The sequence below is a fragment of the Cyprinus carpio genome, chromosome A23 (assembly GCF_018340385.1).
Source record: "Cyprinus carpio isolate SPL01 chromosome A23, ASM1834038v1, whole genome shotgun sequence".
NCBI lineage: Eukaryota > Metazoa > Chordata > Actinopteri > Cypriniformes > Cyprinidae > Cyprinus > Cyprinus carpio.
Window position 1 is genome coordinate 16,391,884 of NC_056594.1, and position 20,059 is coordinate 16,411,942.

Consider the following 20,059-nt stretch of genomic DNA (forward strand, 5'->3'; position numbering starts at 1 on the left):
ATCATAGTTCTTATAAATAAATTATTTACACTTACTGAGCTTCTTCAATGAGCAGTTACCGACGATAATAATATAACAATTTCAAGAATCTTTATAGACAAATAATGACTGCTCTTCGTTAAGTTATATTCAGTTTCTCATGAGACTTTCCCGGATGTATTTGTTGCACGTGCAGTTATTACATGCTGAAACTAAAACGTTCCATTGTGAAATGAAAACAATAGAGAAGCATTAGCCTATTCGCTACATATACTCAAGGTAAAAACGAAATTGTACTAAACGTTATCTCAAAACAATGCATAATGAACTCAAAAGAGAAGAAAGTTTCTGCTACTTTGTCGTGTTCGTTCCCGAACGTAAAGGTTTCATATTGGCAACTTCCTATTCTCGTGCAACAAACCGGGCGTTGTAAACAAGTTTAATGATGATTTATTAATTGTATCCCGTCAAATACATATTATTCATGATAATTTGAAATTGTCAGAAACTATTTTCTCCTTCTCTAGTGAGCTGAACTAATTAAGTTTTGAAAATTGCGTTTCTGCGTCATTTACATTTGTTTTCTATTTATAGGACTTCACTGTGATGCAATGTAAGAGTTTGTGATCGTTTAAATGGTGAAAAATAAATCACCCTGAATGTGTTCTGACGTCACGTTCCCACAATGCACGCGCCCGTCAGCTCTAGCGCTGCTGTGTTTAGAGGGAAAGAAACAGCAGGCCCGAAAAACACACACATTATTGAACAAAAAATAAATTATCCACTGCGAACAGTTTTTGAGAGTTCATCGAGATATGGCTGGGAATCGAATTTTTTTTAATATCTGCACCCTTGTGAGATGGAAGATGGAAGAATGCGTGTGAAATGCAACTTTAGCGGGGATCAAAAGTTTCTGGTGAGCACCAGACTGTTTTTATGCAAATGTTATAGTCTGAATTTAGGACCGCGTGGACTGTTTGCATTGATGTTCAGATGTTTGAAACCCTCATAGAGTTTCCTAGTTAGTATTTTCTGACTTTTGAAAAGATAAATGTGCACCATTATCCCACATAAGAGGTTTAAATGTTGCGTGCATGAGCAAACACATTAGCTACGCACGAGACTGTTGGTGCATTCAGTGTATTTAGTTTGTTATATTTTTAACATGAGGGAAGCACGAAAGGATTGTTTAATTTGTTTTGATCCGCTCTTTGTGACGGATAATTTCGATTTGACCATTTAATCACAATGTTCTGCGGTTCTTTAGAGATTTTGCTGAGTGATACGTGCCACAGGTTTGTGACCCCGAAACGTGCCAGAAGTAAATAAACTAAAAGATAAAATCAAAAATCTTTTTTTTTAAGGGAAAATAAAAATGTATAGAACCAAACACAACTTTAATTTGTATTATATAACAAGTTTAGTGACTTTTTTTTATTTTATAAAATCAGATTTTACATAAACATGATTTTTTATGTGTACAGATAAATGTCCCTAAAGAAGAACCAAATTCATAAACTTAATAAAATAGTATTTCTTACAAAATTAAAACAAAATCATAGTATTTAAATAAAAATTTTGGAAAAAATGAAAACGTTTGGATTTAAGTACACACATACACATACACATATATATAAATACTTGAAATTTTGGTTGTCTGAATGATGTCCATCCATTCTCTAAAAGGGAGGGAGTAATAGTGGACATGCATTTTCCGGAGGTCTGTCAAGATAATGAATGTGTTTTGTGAGAACAGGTAAACAAACCATTTATAAATGTCACTAACCAATCATCATGGACATCCCCTCAGGCTGTTTTTAAGTTTCTTGTGTTGAAATCTGTTACCATTCAGAGGAGGTTCAGGTCAAAAACTGCACTGTCATGAAACACTTAGGTTTTGTTTATTTTTTACAATACGAAGTTTTATAAATACATGAAAAAAAAAATTCTTTCATTGTTCATATCTAACATAAATCTCTAAATTAACAAATAAAATGAGTCTGACTTAAAAAATTACAAATCCCTAGTAAATAATTTTTTGCAGCATTATCTATTCAACTAAATTTTCTTAAATTATTATTATTTTTTTGTAATTTTTATTTTCTTTTTTTATGTCAGAATTCTACAGGGGAACTCTATACAGGCTATATTTCAGAAATATTCTGTGAATTATTTAAACAACATATTGAAAGCAAACAATAGAAATTGATTCACATATATGCGTTCCAGAATTTTAAAACAAAACTAATGTATAAGCATATACAGTATATGAATGTTTTACCATCGTATTGCATTTTTTACATTGTATATGATCTGTTTATGTTTAGATGTAACAACAAAATACCTTTAAATCATAATTGTTGTATTTCTTTTACAAGTATATTTAACATGAGTGAACAGGATTGTTCAGCCAACAGTTTTGTCATCATTTAATCATCCTTCTTCAGTGGAACACAAAATAAGATACTTGAAGAAAATTGATTATCACACATTTTTGGTTACCATTAACTTTTTGCATTGCATATATCATTTTATTTTGTGTTCCACAGAAGAAAGAAGTCATGCAGATTTGGAACAATAGGACAGGATAAGTAAATGACAATTTTACACATCCATTGTGGCTTTATTATTTTAGATAGACATTTGCCTAATAGAACTTTAAGTGGGGGAAATCATCTGTTACACTTTGTTTTAAGGTGTCATGGCAGTGTAATTATACAAATAAGTACTGAGTAATATTAATTAACAACATGTACTTACTATAGGGTTAGATTCAGGGTCACTTGCATGTAACTATGCAATACTTGCTATTATTACTGTAGCAAGGACACTCTAAATTAAATTACCAAATCATCACCTTTTTGTTTCTGTGCAGAAGTCTGAACATGCAAAAAAACAATCTTCACTCCCAAGAAAAATCACCGGTTGGAGCTTCTTGTCAGGTTCTTGCTTTTGTCTCTAAAACGGGTGCCCAGTCCTGTTTTTGGAGATCTACCTTCCTGCAAAGTTCAGTTCCAACCCTGCTCCAACACACCTGTTTGTAATTATCAAGTGTGCCTGTTTACGAATGAAGCTAAACTTTGCAGGTAAGTAGATCTCTGGGACCAGGATTGAGCACCCCTGCTCTAAAACAATGTGATTATAATTGTACACAGTTTCAAACCTTGAATCATTATCATCACTGATCGTTGGCTTTTCACAGATGTACAGTGACATACTCCTTGAAAACCACCCATATATGTGAGAAAATGTTCCATGGCAAAGACCAGCTAAATGGCCACCTGCAAAACCACGACCCCAACAAGCAGGAACTACGGTGCGAGGAATGCGGAAAGCATTACAACACTCGTTTGGGTCTTAGACGCCACGTGGCCACGCATGCCACCTCCGCCAGTGGTGACCTCACCTGTAAGGTCTGTCGTCAGGCGTTCGAGAGCATGTCGGCGCTACTCGAGCACCTGAGTACGCACACCGGCCGGCCTCCTCCGGGGACTGTGGTACGAGAAAGGAAGCATCAGTGTGAACGTTGCGGCCGGTGCTTCTTCACTCGCAAGGATGTGAGGCGCCACGCAGTGGTGCACACTGGCAGACGGGACTTCCTGTGCCCACGTTGCGCCCAACGCTTTGGTCGTCGCGACCACCTCACTCGACACCTGAAGAAAAGTCACGCGCAAGATTTGGAGACCCTTCCTCCGATTCACATTAAGGAGGAGCCCAGTCCCACTGTGTGCTCCGTCGGATCTCCGAAAGATCCCACAGAGGCGTTTTCCATGGCCATGTTCAACCCTCAAGGCCTTCCGAGCGCATCTACCTCAGGGGTCAATCATCACCATCACGCGATGGTGTCTGGCCCCCTGTCCAGCCCGATGGGTGTGGGCTGCTACCTTGAGCCAAACAAGCCTCCTCTGCAGCAGTACCAGCAGGCTCACAGATATCAGCCGAGTTCCACTACCTCATATCTGAAAGTGGAGATGGAGAACTTCCTGGCCGAGCTCCAATGCGGGCCGATGCCACCACAGGCCGCCGTGGCAACAGCCGTCTCGCGGCCTGGCGACTTTCTCCCTGACAGTCTGGGAGGTCAGAGTGCCCATTTCACCCTCAGGAACTCAGCGTTCACCTCAGCCGAGCCGCCTACCACCTCTGCCAACATGGACCTCTCGCACCTGTTGGGCTTCCTGCCATTCGGCCTGCCTCCCTACAGCACTCCCTTGGGATACTCCACCACCACTGCGTCCCCAAGCCCTACCTCTCAGATCTCTGGGCCGCTTACCTCATTTCAGCCACAGTCACTGCATGAGCCTCAGGCTTCAGGGCACTTAAACCAGCTCTCTGGTTTCTCTCCAACTCTACCTCGATTCCATCAGGCCTTCCAGCAATGACGTCTCCCAAGTCCACTATGACCTGCCAGTCAAACGCAACAATTCTGTTGCATCATTGCCAAGTAGCTTATAGGTAATGAACTGGAGACGGTGAAGTTAGGTGGGTGCGAGGTCTTCAAATGGATCCTGTAGAATTAGACAAAAGTATCACTAGGATAGATGAAGTTTTGCTTTTAGAATAGTTTGAACTTTGTGGTTTTTCCTAGAGGGTCTTCAGAGTGTTTTGTAGTGATAAATGAACTTATAAAAGTCATTAAAAAAAAAAAATGTAACTGAAAAGTTAGCAAAAGAAATACCTCAATATTTTTGTCAAGAAGGAAAATAATGCTATTACAGTGTTCTCCGTTGTATAATGAAGCACTTTTTATCAACGGCACTTCTAAGACTAAAGGTGCGGTCACATTTATTATTGATCTGCGAATATTTGTCTGCGACTTCCTGGCATTTCAGTAGGATTCGATGTGGAAGCTTTGCATGGTGACCAACAGAAATCGGCGTGTTTTGAAAGTGACTTATGTGTGTGCTTTGCTCCATACATCTACCTTTTTTTTTGCCCATGAAATTTCACCGAAAATTCTCTAATGTGACCGCACCATAAAAGTCAAGTTGAACTGTGGTCTTAGATGTGCCTCTCAGCTCACAGTCACACAACACAAAAAACCTACCTCTCTAAGCTGAACTCTTGTCACGAATAGGATTCAACCATTTGACAAGAAATGAAGCAATCCTCACGCAAATTGCATGAAGTCTCATTTCTTTTTTTTTTTTCTTTCTTTTTTTTAAGAATGCTCAGTGGTTTTAGTTATGATTTTTTTTAGAGTCAGGTGATTAATTAGCATTTAATTAATTAGCTTGTGTTGATTTTAGCCTTTAGGTAAAAGTTTTAGCCGCTTTTTTTGTTCACATCCTCAATGCTTATGAAAGGAATCACAGTTATTGTGTAGACTCTTCTCCTGTAAATCCCCATCTCTCTCTGTTCATTCCAGAGTATTTTGTGAATGAAATGCAGAATGGATTATTCTGGAATTGAAAATCATAATGAAAAGTGAATATTTGTTTAAAATTAAGTAGCCCATCCGGACAAATTCCCAATATGGGAACTAAATTAAAAAACTTTCATTTTTTTGTTTCGTAATAAACAAGAATTGATCATATTTGTGCCCTGCATAATGATATAAAAAAATGGTTGTACTGGTTTTACACTATTCTCACACTGCAAAGTTTCCCTCAGTGTTTGATTTATGAGTATCGGACAAAATAAGCGTAGCACGTACCCTGTCATTGCTGAAAAGCACTTCATGTATCTCTCCATGCTAAACCAGGAGCACTGTCAGAAAAGAAAATGTTTTATCATGTAAATTTAAATGGTATTTTAGCACTGCTTCACTGTCTATACTTTTGACTCAGTGTTACATGCACCAGTTGCCTATAAGGTAACTGTGATGGCATATGTTGTCATTTTCTTTAGGCCAGCTGAAGATGTGAATTCATTTCATGAGTTTTATTTAGAAACCATCATTTCCTCCTCTGGCTGAACTGAAATGAAATTGACCTCAACTCAACTGTGATGTTTAGACCCCGACTGATCTACCTCAGTGAGATGCACACTGTGCACAGCTGTACTGTACTTTTAGTATGAAATGTAAAGTTTCATTGGCTGCTTAGCTGGAGTAAACAGGTGTTTTACATCTTTATGATTCCAAACATTGGCATTTTTAGGTTCCAAGGACTATTTGTTTTCATAAACATTCTGAAAGCAAGGGCGAGATTAAGGTGTATGCGGAAAGAAACAATGTTAAGGAAGAATTAAGAAATAAAACATCTTGTAGAATTTGAGTTTCTTGTGTTTCATTCATCATTTACTTTAAGTAAAACAATAACGGTTTGTTGTAAAATGTAAGTTAGTCATTCATATTAATGCAATAGGCTACTGAAAATCATTAAGATGTTAAGTAATTAAGTTATAAACTCTAATTATAATTATTAAAATAAATTATATAAAATATAAATACAAAAAAATTGAGACCAGTAACCGTGTAATGTAAATATAGTGTAATGTAAATTTTTATGTGTTTTTATAATTTAACAATTTACAACTGAACCAAGTGTTTCATTTTATTTAAAAAAATACAATCATATACTTCACAAAGACGTTAATATTGTGATTTATACTATTAAGACAAAAAGGTTTCCCCATTGTGTTCAACAAGCGTATTAATAACTAAACCAATTTAGCTATAACAGGCATAATAGATTATAAAAGTCAATCGGGTGTTTTTATGACACTTTTTCATACTTTATTTCCACTTTACATACAAAAGACGAAAATGTGTTTCCAAACAATACGAGAGAAAAACATTTTACGTACAGGCATATACCAGGGCAGCTAAATCTCAGCCAAACAGGAAGTGGAACAGATGTGAAGAAGGACCCTATAATAAATAATTAGTGAACTGGCGAAATATTGGAATTTAGTTGATTATTCGCACAATGAGTAGTATCCATTTACTAAAGCAGTAACTGATTTATTCCCGTAGTCGGTTTGGGTCGCTTGTCAGTTTCAGTCTGGCTCGAGATGGCAGACGAGGCTCTCTTTCAGTTCCTGCACAGTGAGATTATTCAGTATGTCAACAGTGCAGAATCTGGGGACTCGGTAAGAGCCGGAGATATACTGAAAACACTGTCACAGAATAGTAGAATAGCGTATAGAGTTACAAGCACACTAGTAAAACAAATAGTGAGAATGTGGCATGTTGAGTTAATGTAGTGTAACGTTACTGCTGTGCACAGGAGAATGGACGATGTGTCTCTAAACTTGAGAGCATGGGGTTTCGTGTGGGACAAGGACTTATTGAGAGGTATCACGACGGATCTTTTCTTTCATATATGCACATTTTATTCTTTACTCAAGCAGATCCTCTGATGACATCCTTAATCTGATGTTAGACCTGTTTTGGTTTCATTCGTGGTATGGCAGCTTGTCAGTGGAAAATCCAAATGTATCTTTAAATGTTTTTTAATAATTTTGCCGAAAAATTGAAAAAAACATTTAATTAGTAGTAGAAATAAATAGCCATTTGTTCTTGTCTCAGCAGGCATTTTTCTCTTTGCAGGTTTACCAAAGACACACCACGTTTCAAAGATGAGCTTGATGTTATGAAGTTTATCTGCAAAGATTTCTGGACCAGTGTTTTTAAGAAGCAGATTGACAACCTGAGAACAAACCACCAGGTGTGTGCATTATAATGCTACTTTAAGCTTTATGGCATCGTAAGTCATACATCTTAGTGAATCTCTTCATTGACTAGAGGTGCTTATTTAGAAAAATGAAATGTTCAAATTGCTTGTAGGGTATTTATGTGCTACAAGATAACAAGTTCCGCCTGCTGACCCACCTGTCTGCTGGAAAACAGTATTTGGAGCATGCGCCAAAGGTAACCAAAAAAAAAAAATTAACAACATCACAATCTCAAAATCCAATATCACAAATTCAACATCTAAAATAACATAATTATACATGAAAAACTTTACAAGAATAGTATATCTACAGAGCATAATGAGATATGTAGTACTTTACAAGAATAGTATATCTACAGGTGGGGAAGAAGGAATATCTATTATTTAATAAAATATAAAATAATACAATTAAAGGGATAGTCACTTAAAAATGAAAATTCTGTTGTTTCATTTCGTTCCAAACCCATAAGACTTTTGTCTACACAGCTACCACTTTGATGCTTCATAAAGAGATCGTACAACTAATTTTTTTTTCTCTCTCATTTTTTCATTCCTGCAGTTTTTAGCCTTCACCTGTGGACTGGTCCGAGGAGCACTTTCAAACCTTGGTGTGAAAAGTATAGTCACAGCCGAAGTATCAGTCATGCCTGCCTGTAAGGAGCAAATAACCATTTTTCATGATCTTACTCTGAAATTGAGCATCAGTGAAGTTAGTTCTCCTGAGTCTAAGTTCTAATTAAATGTTAAATGTAACAATTTTTTGATTCTTGTCTTCTGTTGTCCCTCCTCTTCTGCACTTTCTTCTTAGGTAAATTCCAGGTGATGATCCAGAAGATGTAGTTCACTACACAAGAGCGTATTTCTCAACATGTGCATCTTAGTTTTACTGCCTTGTCATTTTTTTTATTGCCTTGTCCATTTTATTGTCACTATGGTTGTTTTTTATTTGCATTAACTTGCAAACTACTGGCATTAAAAGTGTTTTGACATGCAAAGGTCAAGCCTTATTGTACTGTATTGTGTTAGTATTTTGACATTCATCATTCTCTATCCACATTCACTGTGTTTTGATTATAAGTTTGCACTGATAACATTAAAGCAGGAATCCTAGTATGATCCTATGGGAATTTGTTCATTTTCGAGAGGAGTAAACAAAGTAAGAATTTCATTGTACTCTAGTACATATGACAATAAACTTCTTGAATCTTGAATCCTAGTATGAGTATGTGCTTCATTTTCAATAAATTTGAATGAAAATGTTTTTTTTTTTCATGAATTTTTTATGAAAATTAAAGAATGTTGAGAATTAACCCATTAAATCCCACTGGTCACAATAGTGCCCGTAAGAAGGTTTTCAGCTTTAGAAGCTCTAAAAATGTTACTGACTGGTGTTTTAGTAAATTTCCTGCTAATATTAAAAAATAATAAATAAATAAAGGGTCAAATTAAATATGTGTAGTGTTACATTTGATACACATGACCAGAGTAGTTTATTTCATGTTTACGCCACGAGAAGATGATGGCTGCATCAAAGCTCCAAAACAAAAGGCTAGTAAAGTATCTTAACATAGGGAAATAACAAAGATTTTTGGTACGTGTTATCTTTAAGGTCTCTAGCATTAATATATGAATTCACAATTATTCAGTTTTGTTGAATGTGGTCATAGAGTGAGTAAACATGTTGATGCCAACAATTGTGACCGGTGGGATAAAAGTGCATTTAGGTATACACATACATCCAATTACATTTGTTAGTGAAGGCTTCAATGACAAAGTAACAGTGAAGATTGCACTAAAGTAAAAGTTACAATATTGATGTTGCTGGTAACACAAATATATATTTTTTTGTGATAGACAGTATGTTACAATAAAGTAACATTTTTTAAAATACATTGATCTTTTTTATTTTACACACTTTTCCAAAAAAAAAAAAAAAAAAAATAAAAAATATATATATATATATATATATATATATATATATATATATATATATATATATATATATTATTATTATTATTATTATTATTGGTTATTTCAACGGGTTACTAATGAAACATTTTTACTAATGAAACGATTTTGTTCCGTGTCTGGGAAAAATTTGGGATTGAACGGGTTAAGATTATTGTATGAAAATATAAGTACGATTTTTTTTCATAACTGACCACAAAAAGATCGCTTTGTAAAACAGTAGAATAATTCATTTATTGAAACTAACTTCAGTCAGTTTTTAAATGTCCTGCTGTTATGCTTCTTGTTCTTTCAGCTAGTCACGTGGTTGTTGCGTCACAAACGCTAAGCTAATAGGAAACGAGATGCGCCGCGTTGAGCTCTGTGATTGGCTCATTCGTAAAAGCAGTTCTAACGGCACCGACATTCAAACTATCATTCGCGTCGGGTTGTTAGTGGCAGGAGGATACGAGCGGCTGCTGATTCAATATTTTACTGTATTTTTTTTTAGCCTTTCAGGTTGTGGTAGGAGGCATTGGTTTGAAGCGTAAGTATGGGTTTTACACAGTTTTAAACAGTATCATATTTTGACTCAGCTGCTGCGTTTAAATGAAGCTTTAATGGGTGCGTTTACATTGGGCCGTAACTGTTAATTGTTGCAAGACAAGCTTTTAAGTTAATGTTCAATGTAACGTTAATAGACTTGCAAAGTTGTATTTATTTTTATTATTTTTTTTGCTCAATTAATTATTGCGATCTTAACTTATGTGAAGGTCTTAATTAGGTTTCGTTTGTTTACATTTTTTCCCTCGTAATTATGAGAGATGCAGGCGGATATGTTTCATATGAACTGATTCTGAAATGATCGCTTAAAGCGCAGGTCTGAAATTTTAAGATGTTTTATAATATTGATACACTATACGTAAATTAATCGTATAATCCATAATGGTTGGATAAATCGAGCGCTGCTATTGCAGTTTGGGCCTTGAGTCTGATATTAGCCAATAGCTGCCATTTTGCGCCGCACTGCGCAGGAAATGAACTTTTCTGCTTTACAGTTACAGCATTGTTACAGATTAACTCTTTAAAGCCTTTTATTTTTATTAGTTTTATTTCATTATTTTGCAGAAGTTTCCTGTGTGAATATGGAGGGGGACTCTGCTGATGCATACACATGGGATGCCCCTTCTCATGTCATTGAGTCTATAGATGATTTTGCCCTGGACCCTCAGGATAATGCTGACCGGTGGTTTGGTAAGGCTTTTTACTCTTTGTTTATAATATGCATATATTTTTTATTTTATTTTTATATATAATATATGTATGTGTGTGTATATATATGTATGTGTGTATATATATGTATATGTATATGTATATATATATATATATATATATATATATATATATATATATATATATATATATATATATATATATATATATATATATATATATATATATAATTCTAATATCCAACTATCTTTGTTCTGTTTTACTGTTAGAGTTGAAGGCAGCTCCTAAAAGTGGCATTATGGAACAGCTCACCACCCCTTTAAGGACCGTAAAGCCATTTGATGAAATCCACAATACCAACAGACTCACAGCTCTGGTGTCTCCCATGGTCAAACAAGATGAGACGACAAGTACAGGTTGGGGAAAAAACTGCTTCAATTAGAAAACTCTTAGGAACAAATTCATTGACGTTTCATTTGCATGCGTTTCCTTAAAGGGTTAGTTCACCCAAAAATGAAAATTGTCACTAATTACTCACCCTCATGTCGTTCCAAACCCGTGAGACCTCCGTTCATTAGCGGAACACAAATTAAGATATTTTTGATGCATTCTCTCTGACCCTCCCATAGACAGCAAGGGTCCTTACACGATCAACTTCCATAACATAGCAAAGAGATCTGTAAAATAATCCATGTGACATCAGGGGTTCAACCGTAATTTTATGAAGCTATGAGAATACTTTTTGTGCACAAAAGGCAAAAAAATAACGACTTTATTCAACAATATTCCGCGTCACCCTGGTGCCATTTTGGAGAGGATCCACTGAACGCAAACAGTGTATGCTGTTCTGTGTCAGCTGTGCCACGTGGTTATGTTTTTTTTTTTTTTTTTTTTTTTTTTTTTTTACGTTTGTGCTTTGATTTGAACTAAAACAATGTATCCGTGTTGTGCAGCTGACACAGAACAACATGCGCTGTTTGCATTCAGTGGATACTCTCTTAAATAGTGCTAGGATGCGTTTGTGTTTGCAACTAGCATTTGTTTGCTATTATCCCTTGTTATGTACTCTGCTTCAGATGTCAAAGAAAGCACCTCTGCAGAGGTCCCATCTAACATAGTCACATCATGGGGGAATGGCAGAACTACAGCAGCTCCTGGTCAGGGCCAGAAATCTGTTCCTGCTCAACCACGCAGGTAAATGAGACCTTATGTTATTTTATACACCCTGTTAAACAGTCTATTTTTGTTACTGTGTTCTTGCATCGGATGACGGTTTTATTGTTTGTTCCTGCAGAGTGTCCAAACGGCCTGTGCCTAGAAACGAAAAGCCTGCAACACCCCCTCATGTCAAGAAAAGAAGGTATGAGCGTCTAAATTTAGATATGTTTTTAGTCTATTACGGGGTGCTCAATTAGCTACTTTGTCTCGCTGCATAGAGTTGTATCTGCTGCCACAGCAAGGAGAATTTTTGATCAGCGGCGAAGGTGAATTGAGAAATGCATTTGCTAAGCTGTGGAGGGCACCTAGTGGGCTTTTAATAGACTTCACTGGTGAAGTGGCTTGTAATGTGGGATGTTAGTCAAATTAGAATAGTGTAATTTTGATAATAAAATGGTTTTGTTTATCTCCTCACAGAAGCTCAACCTCCAGAACTGTGCGACGCAGTGGTGCTGGTGCGAGGAGCAGTGTCCGGCTGAGAAGCAAACCAGCCATTGCCTCAAAGACCTCAGATACTGCCTCTGCCTCTGCCTCCAACACTACACAGTAAGTGAAACTCTTATTAGTCTGAATAGTCAGCAAAGTCAAAATACACTACTGTTCAGAAGTTTGGGTTAAGGTGGTGTTGTAGTCTTGTGTTGTGTGTGTGTTTTTTTTTTTTTTTTTTTTTTTTTTTAAGAAATTAATCTTAAATCAGCAGAGATGCATTAAATTGATCAAAAGTAACAGCAAATACTTCTATGATGTTAATAAATAACTTTAATAAAAACAAATTTGAGTAACACATGAATAATTTTCTGAAGGATCATGTGACTGAAGGCTAGTATAATGGCTTCTGAAAATTCAGCTGTGCCATCCCAGGAATAAATTACAATTTTTAAACTCGGAAAACAGTTTTTAAATTGTAGTAATTTTTCGCTATTTAATGTTTTACTGTAAAATAACTGAAGCCTTGGTCAGCATAAGAGATTTTTCAAAACCTGAAATCACAAAACTTCAAACCTTTGCTGATGAACTCTTTACCATCTTTTTTTTTTTTGATATTGGTAATGAACTGGAGCTCCCCCTTGTGTCTTGCCAGAAGGGTTTAATATTAAAGAATTCAATTATACATGCTGTCTTTGAATTTCAGACAGAAAAGCACCGAACAGCAAGAGCTGGAACGCATCGAGGCACTGCAGAAAGAGGTGGCAGAACAGCGTCGGAAGAACGAGGCCAGCTACAGAGCTGCACTGGCAGGCAGTGAGTCACTGGCAGTCTATCTAATATTTTTTAATGAGAGCATTACAATTTATTTTTTTCACGTATTCAATTGGCTGTTCTTGTGTTGTTTTGAAGGTCAGCCTCCTAAGAAGCATGTGCTGTCCACCACCATTCCCAAAGAGTTCCATTTCTGCTCTGATAGCAGGCTGAAGAACCACATGGATGTAGGCTCAGCAGAAGACAACTCGTACAAGGAGGTGAACTTCACCTCTCAGCTCCGCAAGCACCCATCTTCCCCTGTGAGTATAGTCTCTAGGTGGAGTAGTTGGATTCTTTTTGAAGCTGCTTGTTGATTTCAAGTGATTTGAATGTTATCTTGTTTTGTAGTTGAAGGCTCCAAAGGGAACAACCATTCCCAAACCCTTCAACCTCTCCAGAGGCAAGAGGAAGCTTGATGAGGCAGGAGCCTATGTGCCGATGGCCCAACAGATTGAGCAGTTTCAGAAACGCACTCCCAGCCGCTATCACCTGCGCAGTCGGCAGAGCCAGGAAAGAGGTGTGACCCTGTTTCTAGAATGTTGTTAGGATTGCATTCTTGTGTGATGCTGTTAAAGCATTTATTCACCCTCAGGTAGTTCTGGAACTGTATGATTTTTTTTTTCAGTGGGACGGATACATTATCCATTTAATCTTTACATTATTTCTTCTGAAATATGATCCGTATTTTACCCTCCAGGCTTCTTTTGACTAATTTTGCCTGTTTTATTTGCAGGACCATCACCAGTAAAGGCTGAGAAGCCAAAAATCACACACCCCAAAACGCCACAGCTACTGACTCGCCAGAGACATCGTCCCACAATGGTGAAAAGCACTGCAGAAATTGAGGCTGAGGAAGCAGAAAAAATGCAGCAGTAAGTTTTGCTGAGACTTTAATGCTTAATTTTAATTGAGCACAAGAAAATCTCTTCAAACTTTCCTTCTGCCTTCTCAGGTTTAAGTTCAAAGCTCTAGAACTCAACAGAAAGATTCTAGAAGGGGCTTTGGTTCCTAAAAAGCCAGATAGTAAAGAAGTTACCAAGCCTGAGGGCTTCCACCTGGAGATTGAGAAGCGACTTCAGGAGCGGCAGGCCAGTAAGAAGCCTGAGGAAAAAGAGGACCACACATTCCATCCCAGACCGCTACCAACTCGAATTCTGGAGGAAGTTGTGGTTAGTAACAGTTCTGGTAACCTCTTTTTGGGTTTGTTTAGCCAAGGTGGTGACATCAAATTTTTATTTTTGTATAATTCATTTTTTTTTTTTTTTTTTTTTACACTGTAAAGGGTGTCCCAGAGAAGAAAGTTCTAAATCCAACTGTTCCAGAATCACCTGCGTTTGCTCTTAAAAACCGTGTGCGAATAGAAAAGAAAAAAGAAGAGGTACATTTTTAATCCTGTTTATTTTTATTTTTAAATCATGAAACTGATATTTGACTCACCTAATTCCTTTGCACCTTCAGGAGAAGCCTCCTGCTCCAATTAAGGCACATGCTGTGCCCCACTTCCTGCCCTTCCAGCCCAAACTGCCAGTCAAGAGCCAGGTAGAAATGTGCCCTTTCTCATTTGAGGAACGTGAGCGTGAACGAAGGGTCATGAAGGAGAAGAAACTGGAGGAAATGAGAAATGAAGAGGTATTTTCTTTATGGAGTAGCTGAAAGTCTTATTGATCTTCATTTCATAATGGTGCCTAAAAGGTCTGTCTCACCAAATCTCACAGGTACCCAAGTTTAAGGCCCAACCCCTTCCTGACTTCCATGAAGTGCACCTCCCTGAGAAAAAGGTAGTAGAGCCCACCAAACCTGCTCCTTTCAAGCTGATGATTGACGAACGAGGAGCGTCAAAGGGTGAACGCTGGGAGCAGATGGTAAGCTCTTCATCTGAGCCTTTCCATTTTCATCTTCCATGGATCATCTCTAAAATTTTGTTCTACTGGACCACACATGTCCAGTGTGCTGGCTTAGCATTTGTGTTTGCATACTTGCAACTATTATCCGGTGGAACTCACTTAAGTCTGTGTCTCTGCATTTGTGACATTGTTTACGATCTCTGTTGTAACTGGTACATTCCTTTTAAATTGTTTCTCCAGATGAAAGAGGAGTTGAAACGACAGGCTGAAGCTGCATGTTTTAAGGCACGACCAAACAATGTAATGCACAAAGAACCATTTGTACCGAAAAAGGAAAATCGCTCCATCTTGGGTATGTTGTTGTAAATGGCAGGTGGTTTTTGTGATCTCTCCAATTAGTGTTGCACTACACATGTTGTACTGTCTCCAGTTCGAACTTCTTGGGCTTGCTGGCTTTGTGTGGGTTTTATGTTGAAGTGCACAGCTAACTCCAAAACCAACTCTCGCTTCCTTCCAATCTTCACTGCCGTCATCACTGCTCTTGCCTCTACCTGACCACTTCATCTGGTCCTCTTTATTCACCTTTGGCACTTTCTTGCCAATACTACTAATTCTGCAGTTCCAGAGGGCTTCCAGTTGGCCACAGAACGGAGAGCCAAGGAACGAATGGAGTTTGAAAAGGAGTTGAGTGAGAAGGAGGCACTGAAGGCTCGTATGGAAGAGGAGCGGGCCAGAGAACGAGAGGAGCAGGAAAAGGAAGAGACTGCAAGGCTACGTCAGGAACAGGTAAGAGATTTCAGAATAATGTTGCATATCCTCCCAGGCCTGGGAAGTTGTGAAAATTAGGATCAAGTAGTCAAAAATGTTTATCTTCACTTACAAAATTCAATTTATTACTTGATTTCTTAACTTCAGTGAAAAATTTATATTGTAACTAATTCTGTCCTTTCCTTTTCAAAAGTGCGCAAGGCCCAGCCGATCAGACGCTACAAGCCAATGGAGTTGAAAAAGAGTGACGTGTCTCTCACAGTGCCCCAATCTCCAAACTTTTCAGATCGCTTCCGCATGTAAATGCCTAACACACCATTACATTGACTTAATTCTACATGGTTCTCTTAATGTGTTTTGCTATTTCTTGTTTTATACCTTTCTGTGATGTCTGAAAATTTAGACTAGTTTTTATTTGTTTGTGGCTGATGCATAAGAACCTTTTGTGGTCAAGTAAAAAATTTTACAGTTGGGTGTGATGACTCTCTCAGCTTAACTTGTTAAAACTCTCCTGTGTATATGAAGACTTGTTCTTTTTTCTTTTTTATATAATTTTCTTCCATTTCTTGCAATAAAGAAACTTTTAGTATAAATGCTTTGTTTAATGACTGTAGTGGCTGAACAAGGGTTGGCCGACATGACTGTATGTATCGTTACCGCGGAATAAAGTGTCTATCGTTAGAGATTTTTCTATATCGTGTAGTATGCAAATGAGGGGGGTTATACTATGCAATATTTATACAATTTTAATAATCTATTCCACTAGAATATTTTTTTTTTTTATTATTTACAATAAATGCAATGTTTCACATTAGAACAGAATGAAAGCATATAAAATCCATTTTCTGAAGTGAGAATTGTGCCATCTGGTGGCATTAAAATAAAAACCAATAAAATAGTGTAATGTGTAATCTGTATAGCTCCCTATATACATACAGGTGCACCTCAATAAATTAGAATGTCATGGAAAAAGTTCATTTATTTCAGTAATTCAACTCAAATTGTGAAACTTGTGTACTAAATAAATTCAATGCCCACCAATCTCAACAAATATGGTGACATGCCAATCAGCTAATCAACTCAAAACACCTGCAAAGGTTTCCGAAGCCTTCAAAATGGTCTCTCAGTTTAGTTCACTAGGCTACACAATCATTGGGAAGACTGCTGATCTGACAGTTGTCCAGAAGACAATCATTGACACCCTTCACAAGGAGGGTAAGCCACAAACATTCATTGCCAAAGAAGCTGGCTGTATCCAAGCATGTTAACAGAAAGTTGAGTGGAACAAAAAGATGCATAACCAACCGAGAGAACCGCAGCTTTATGAAGATTGTCAAGCAAAATCAATTCAAGAATTTGAGTGAACTTCACAAGGAATGGACCGAGGCTGGGGTCAAGACATCAAGAGCCACAACACACAGACACGTCAAGGAATTTGGCTACAGTTGACATATTCCTCTTGTTAAGCCACTCCTGAACCACAGACAACATCAGAGGCGTCTTACCTGGGCTAAGGAGAAGAAGAACTGGACTGTTGCTCAGTGATCCAAAGTTCTCTTTTCAGATGAGAGCAAGTTTTGTATTTCATTTAGAAACCAAGGTCCTACTGGAGGAAGGGTGGAGAAGCTCATATCCCAAGTAGCTTGAAATTCAGTGTTAAGTTTCCACAGTCTGTGATGATTTGGGGTGCAATCAAATCCACCTGCTTTTGTACATCCATTTTTTTTAAAACAAAACCAAACTCACTGCACCCATTTACCAAGACATTTTGGAGCACTTCATGCTTTCTTCTGCTGACCAGCTTTTTGAAGATGCTGATTTAATTTTCCAGGAGGATTTGGCACCTGCCCACACTGCCAAAAGCACCAAAAGTTGGTTAAATGACCATGGTGTTGATGTGCTTGACTGGCCAGGAAACTCAACAGACCTGAAGCCCATAGAGAATCTATGGGGTATTGTCAAGAGGAAAATGAGAAACAAGAGACCAAAAAATGCATAGGAGCTGAAGGCCACTGTCAAAGAAACCTGGGCTTCCATACCAACTCAGCAGTGCCACAAACTGATCACCTCCATGCCACGCCGAATTGAGGCAGTAATTAAAGCAAAAGTAGCCCCTACCAACTATTGAGTACATGTACAGTAAATGAACATACTTTCCAGAAGGCCAACAATTCACTAAAAATGTTTTTTTTTTTTTTTATTTTTTTTTTTTTTATTGGTCTTATGAAGTATTCTAATTTGAGATAGTGAATTGGTGGGTTTTTGTTAAATGTGAGCCAAAATCATCACAATTAAAAGAACTTAAGGTTTAAACTACTTCAGACTGTGTGCATTGAATTTATTTAATACACAAGTTTTTTACAATGTGAGTTGAATTACTGAAATAAATGAACTTTTCCACGACATTCTAATTTATTGAGATGCACCTGTACATATAGATATATATGTATAGATATTCTAAAATACTACTTTTTTGACAAGGTTTAGATATTTTTGATTAGATAAATTTTAGGTTTTGCATTATGATTACAATAAAATATAAAAATTTTGTTAGAAAGGGAACACATGGGAAGCATTTTTGGTGAGGTTGGTGTGAGAGCATCTGCATGCACAGTGAGGCGAAGACTTTTGTACAACGGTCTGGTGTCAAGAAGGGCAGCAAAAAATTCTGCCGAGGACAGACTGAAATACTGCAGGAAGTACAAGGATTGGACAGTAGAAGACTTTCTCTGATGACACTCCCTTCCGACTATTTGGCACATCTGGAAAATCGATTGTTCAGAGAAGAAAAGGTGAACGCTACCACAAGTCCAGTGTTGTGCCAACAGTGAAGCATCCCGAGACCATCCATGTGTGCGGTTGCTTTTCAACCAAGAGAGTGGGTTCTCTCGTAATTCTGCTTAAAAACACTGCCATGAATTAAGAATGGTATCAAAACGTCCTGCAAGAGTGAGTTCTTCCAATGATCCATGAGCAGTTTGGTGATGATCCGTGCATTTTCCAGCATGATGGAGTACCATGTCACAAAGCAAGAGTGACTCAAAGATCATTACATTGAAAAGTTGGATCCGTGGCCAGTCAACTCCCCCGATCTCAATCCTGGTCCTGGAGAACCCCCAACACTGCACATTTTAGACGACTCCCTATTCGAACACACCTGATTCAACTCATCAGCTCATTAGTGAAGACTCCAAGACCTCACATGTGTGTGCCAGATAAGAGAGACACCAAAAACGTCCAGTGTTAAGAGTTCTCAAAGACCAGAATTGGGAACCACTGCCATAGAGAACCTGTGGTCAGTCCTATAAAAGTGAGTGGACAAGCAGAAGCCCACAAATTTTGATCAACTCCGAGAACTAATAAGGCAAGAATGGATCTCCATCAGTCAGGATTTGGCGCAGAAGTGAATCCAGCATGCCAGAGCGAATTGCAGAGGTTATGAAGAACAAGGGTCAACACTGTAAATAATGACTCATATTTTTTGTCAGTATAAACAATTAAAACTTATGACATGCTTATCATTGTTTTTCAGTATACCATAGAAACTGTGGAAAAATAATCTACAAATACTGAAGCAGCAAACTTTGCAAAACACAAAATGTATGTCACTGCCAAAACTTTTGGCCATGACTGTATAGTCTTCGCTCGCACTGACTGACACACAGTGTTGCCAAGTTAGTAATTTTGTTGCTAAATTTAGCAACTTTTCAGACTACCCTAGCAATTTTTTCTTCCAAAAGGACCTAGCAACAAATTAAGCAACTTGTAGACTGTTTAACTGTCACACCTGCTGACTGCAATGATAGAGCTTGGAATAGCCAGGACAATTTTTTATATAACTCTGACTGGATTCGTCTGAAAGAAGAAAGTCATATACACCTAGGATAACTCGAGGGTGAGTAAAACACAAGCTAATTTTCATTTTTGGGTGAACTAACCCTTTAATGCTAATGTTTGATACACTGAAGACTATGCAGTGTTTTATTTATACACTTTATTCAATTTTTGTTATATTTCTTACTACACGTTAAATAAACCTAGCCTACTGTAGCTAAATAAATTTAAATTTATTTCATATTGTTTTGTTCTGTTGTGCTTGTAACTTGCTTCTTTTTAATAACAAATAAAATAGAATTAGCTATATCGAGGTATATATCGTTATTGTGAAACAAAATTTATCATACTGTGAAATAAGATTTTGGTCATATCACC

At 37.3% G+C, this 20,059-nt stretch overlaps 3 protein-coding genes across 14 annotated transcripts; all 3 read left to right on the top strand.

The window, feature by feature from the left end:
• Window positions 1-650: 650 nt before the first annotated feature.
• On the top strand, window positions 651-4,612 carry LOC109063355 (zinc finger protein PLAGL2-like). Of its 8 annotated transcripts, none has more exons than XM_042713446.1 (4): window positions 651-895; window positions 2,529-2,570; window positions 2,855-3,065; window positions 3,182-4,612. In XM_042713446.1, the coding sequence occupies exon 4, from the start codon at window positions 3,228-3,230 to the stop codon at window positions 4,356-4,358; it is 1,131 nt and encodes a 376-aa protein (XP_042569380.1). In that variant the 5' UTR covers window positions 651-895; window positions 2,529-2,570; window positions 2,855-3,065; window positions 3,182-3,227; the 3' UTR covers window positions 4,359-4,612. The 8 variants fall into 8 exon arrangements, with proteins under 8 accessions (XP_042569380.1, XP_042569379.1, XP_042569382.1 ...); XM_019080423.2 differs by having other exon boundaries at window positions 652-895; window positions 2,855-2,921; XM_042713447.1 differs by having other exon boundaries at window positions 652-895; window positions 2,858-2,921.
• Window positions 4,613-6,737: 2,125 nt separating this feature from the next.
• LOC122135101 (trafficking protein particle complex subunit 6b-like) lies at window positions 6,738-8,806 on the top strand. 3 transcript variants are annotated; one of them, XM_042713461.1, is made up of 6 exons: window positions 6,738-7,011; window positions 7,149-7,216; window positions 7,451-7,589; window positions 7,709-7,792; window positions 8,155-8,248; window positions 8,404-8,806. In XM_042713461.1, exons 1-6 carry the CDS (start codon window positions 6,934-6,936, stop codon window positions 8,433-8,435), a joined length of 495 nt encoding a protein of 164 aa, XP_042569395.1. In that variant the 5' UTR covers window positions 6,738-6,933; the 3' UTR covers window positions 8,436-8,806. The 3 variants fall into 3 exon arrangements, with proteins under 3 accessions (XP_042569395.1, XP_042569396.1, XP_042569397.1); XM_042713462.1 differs by having other exon boundaries at window positions 7,454-7,589; XM_042713463.1 differs by having other exon boundaries at window positions 6,740-7,011; window positions 7,472-7,589.
• A 1,126-nt stretch (window positions 8,807-9,932) lies between these two features.
• On the top strand, window positions 9,933-16,530 carry tpx2 (TPX2 microtubule nucleation factor). 3 transcript variants are annotated; one of them, XM_042713414.1, is made up of 18 exons: window positions 9,933-10,089; window positions 10,671-10,796; window positions 11,045-11,191; window positions 11,852-11,969; window positions 12,070-12,135; window positions 12,212-12,259; window positions 12,411-12,539; window positions 13,126-13,235; window positions 13,332-13,495; window positions 13,584-13,752; window positions 13,969-14,107; window positions 14,188-14,404; window positions 14,518-14,613; window positions 14,694-14,864; window positions 14,951-15,097; window positions 15,320-15,431; window positions 15,678-15,865; window positions 16,040-16,530. In XM_042713414.1, the coding sequence occupies exons 2-18, from the start codon at window positions 10,688-10,690 to the stop codon at window positions 16,148-16,150; spliced, it is 2,241 nt and encodes a 746-aa protein (XP_042569348.1). In that variant the 5' UTR covers window positions 9,933-10,089; window positions 10,671-10,687; the 3' UTR covers window positions 16,151-16,530. The 3 variants fall into 3 exon arrangements, with proteins under 3 accessions (XP_042569348.1, XP_042569349.1, XP_042569350.1); XM_042713415.1 differs by having other exon boundaries at window positions 15,699-15,865; XM_042713416.1 differs by lacking the exon at window positions 12,212-12,259.
• The last annotated feature ends 3,529 nt before the right edge of the window (window positions 16,531-20,059 follow it).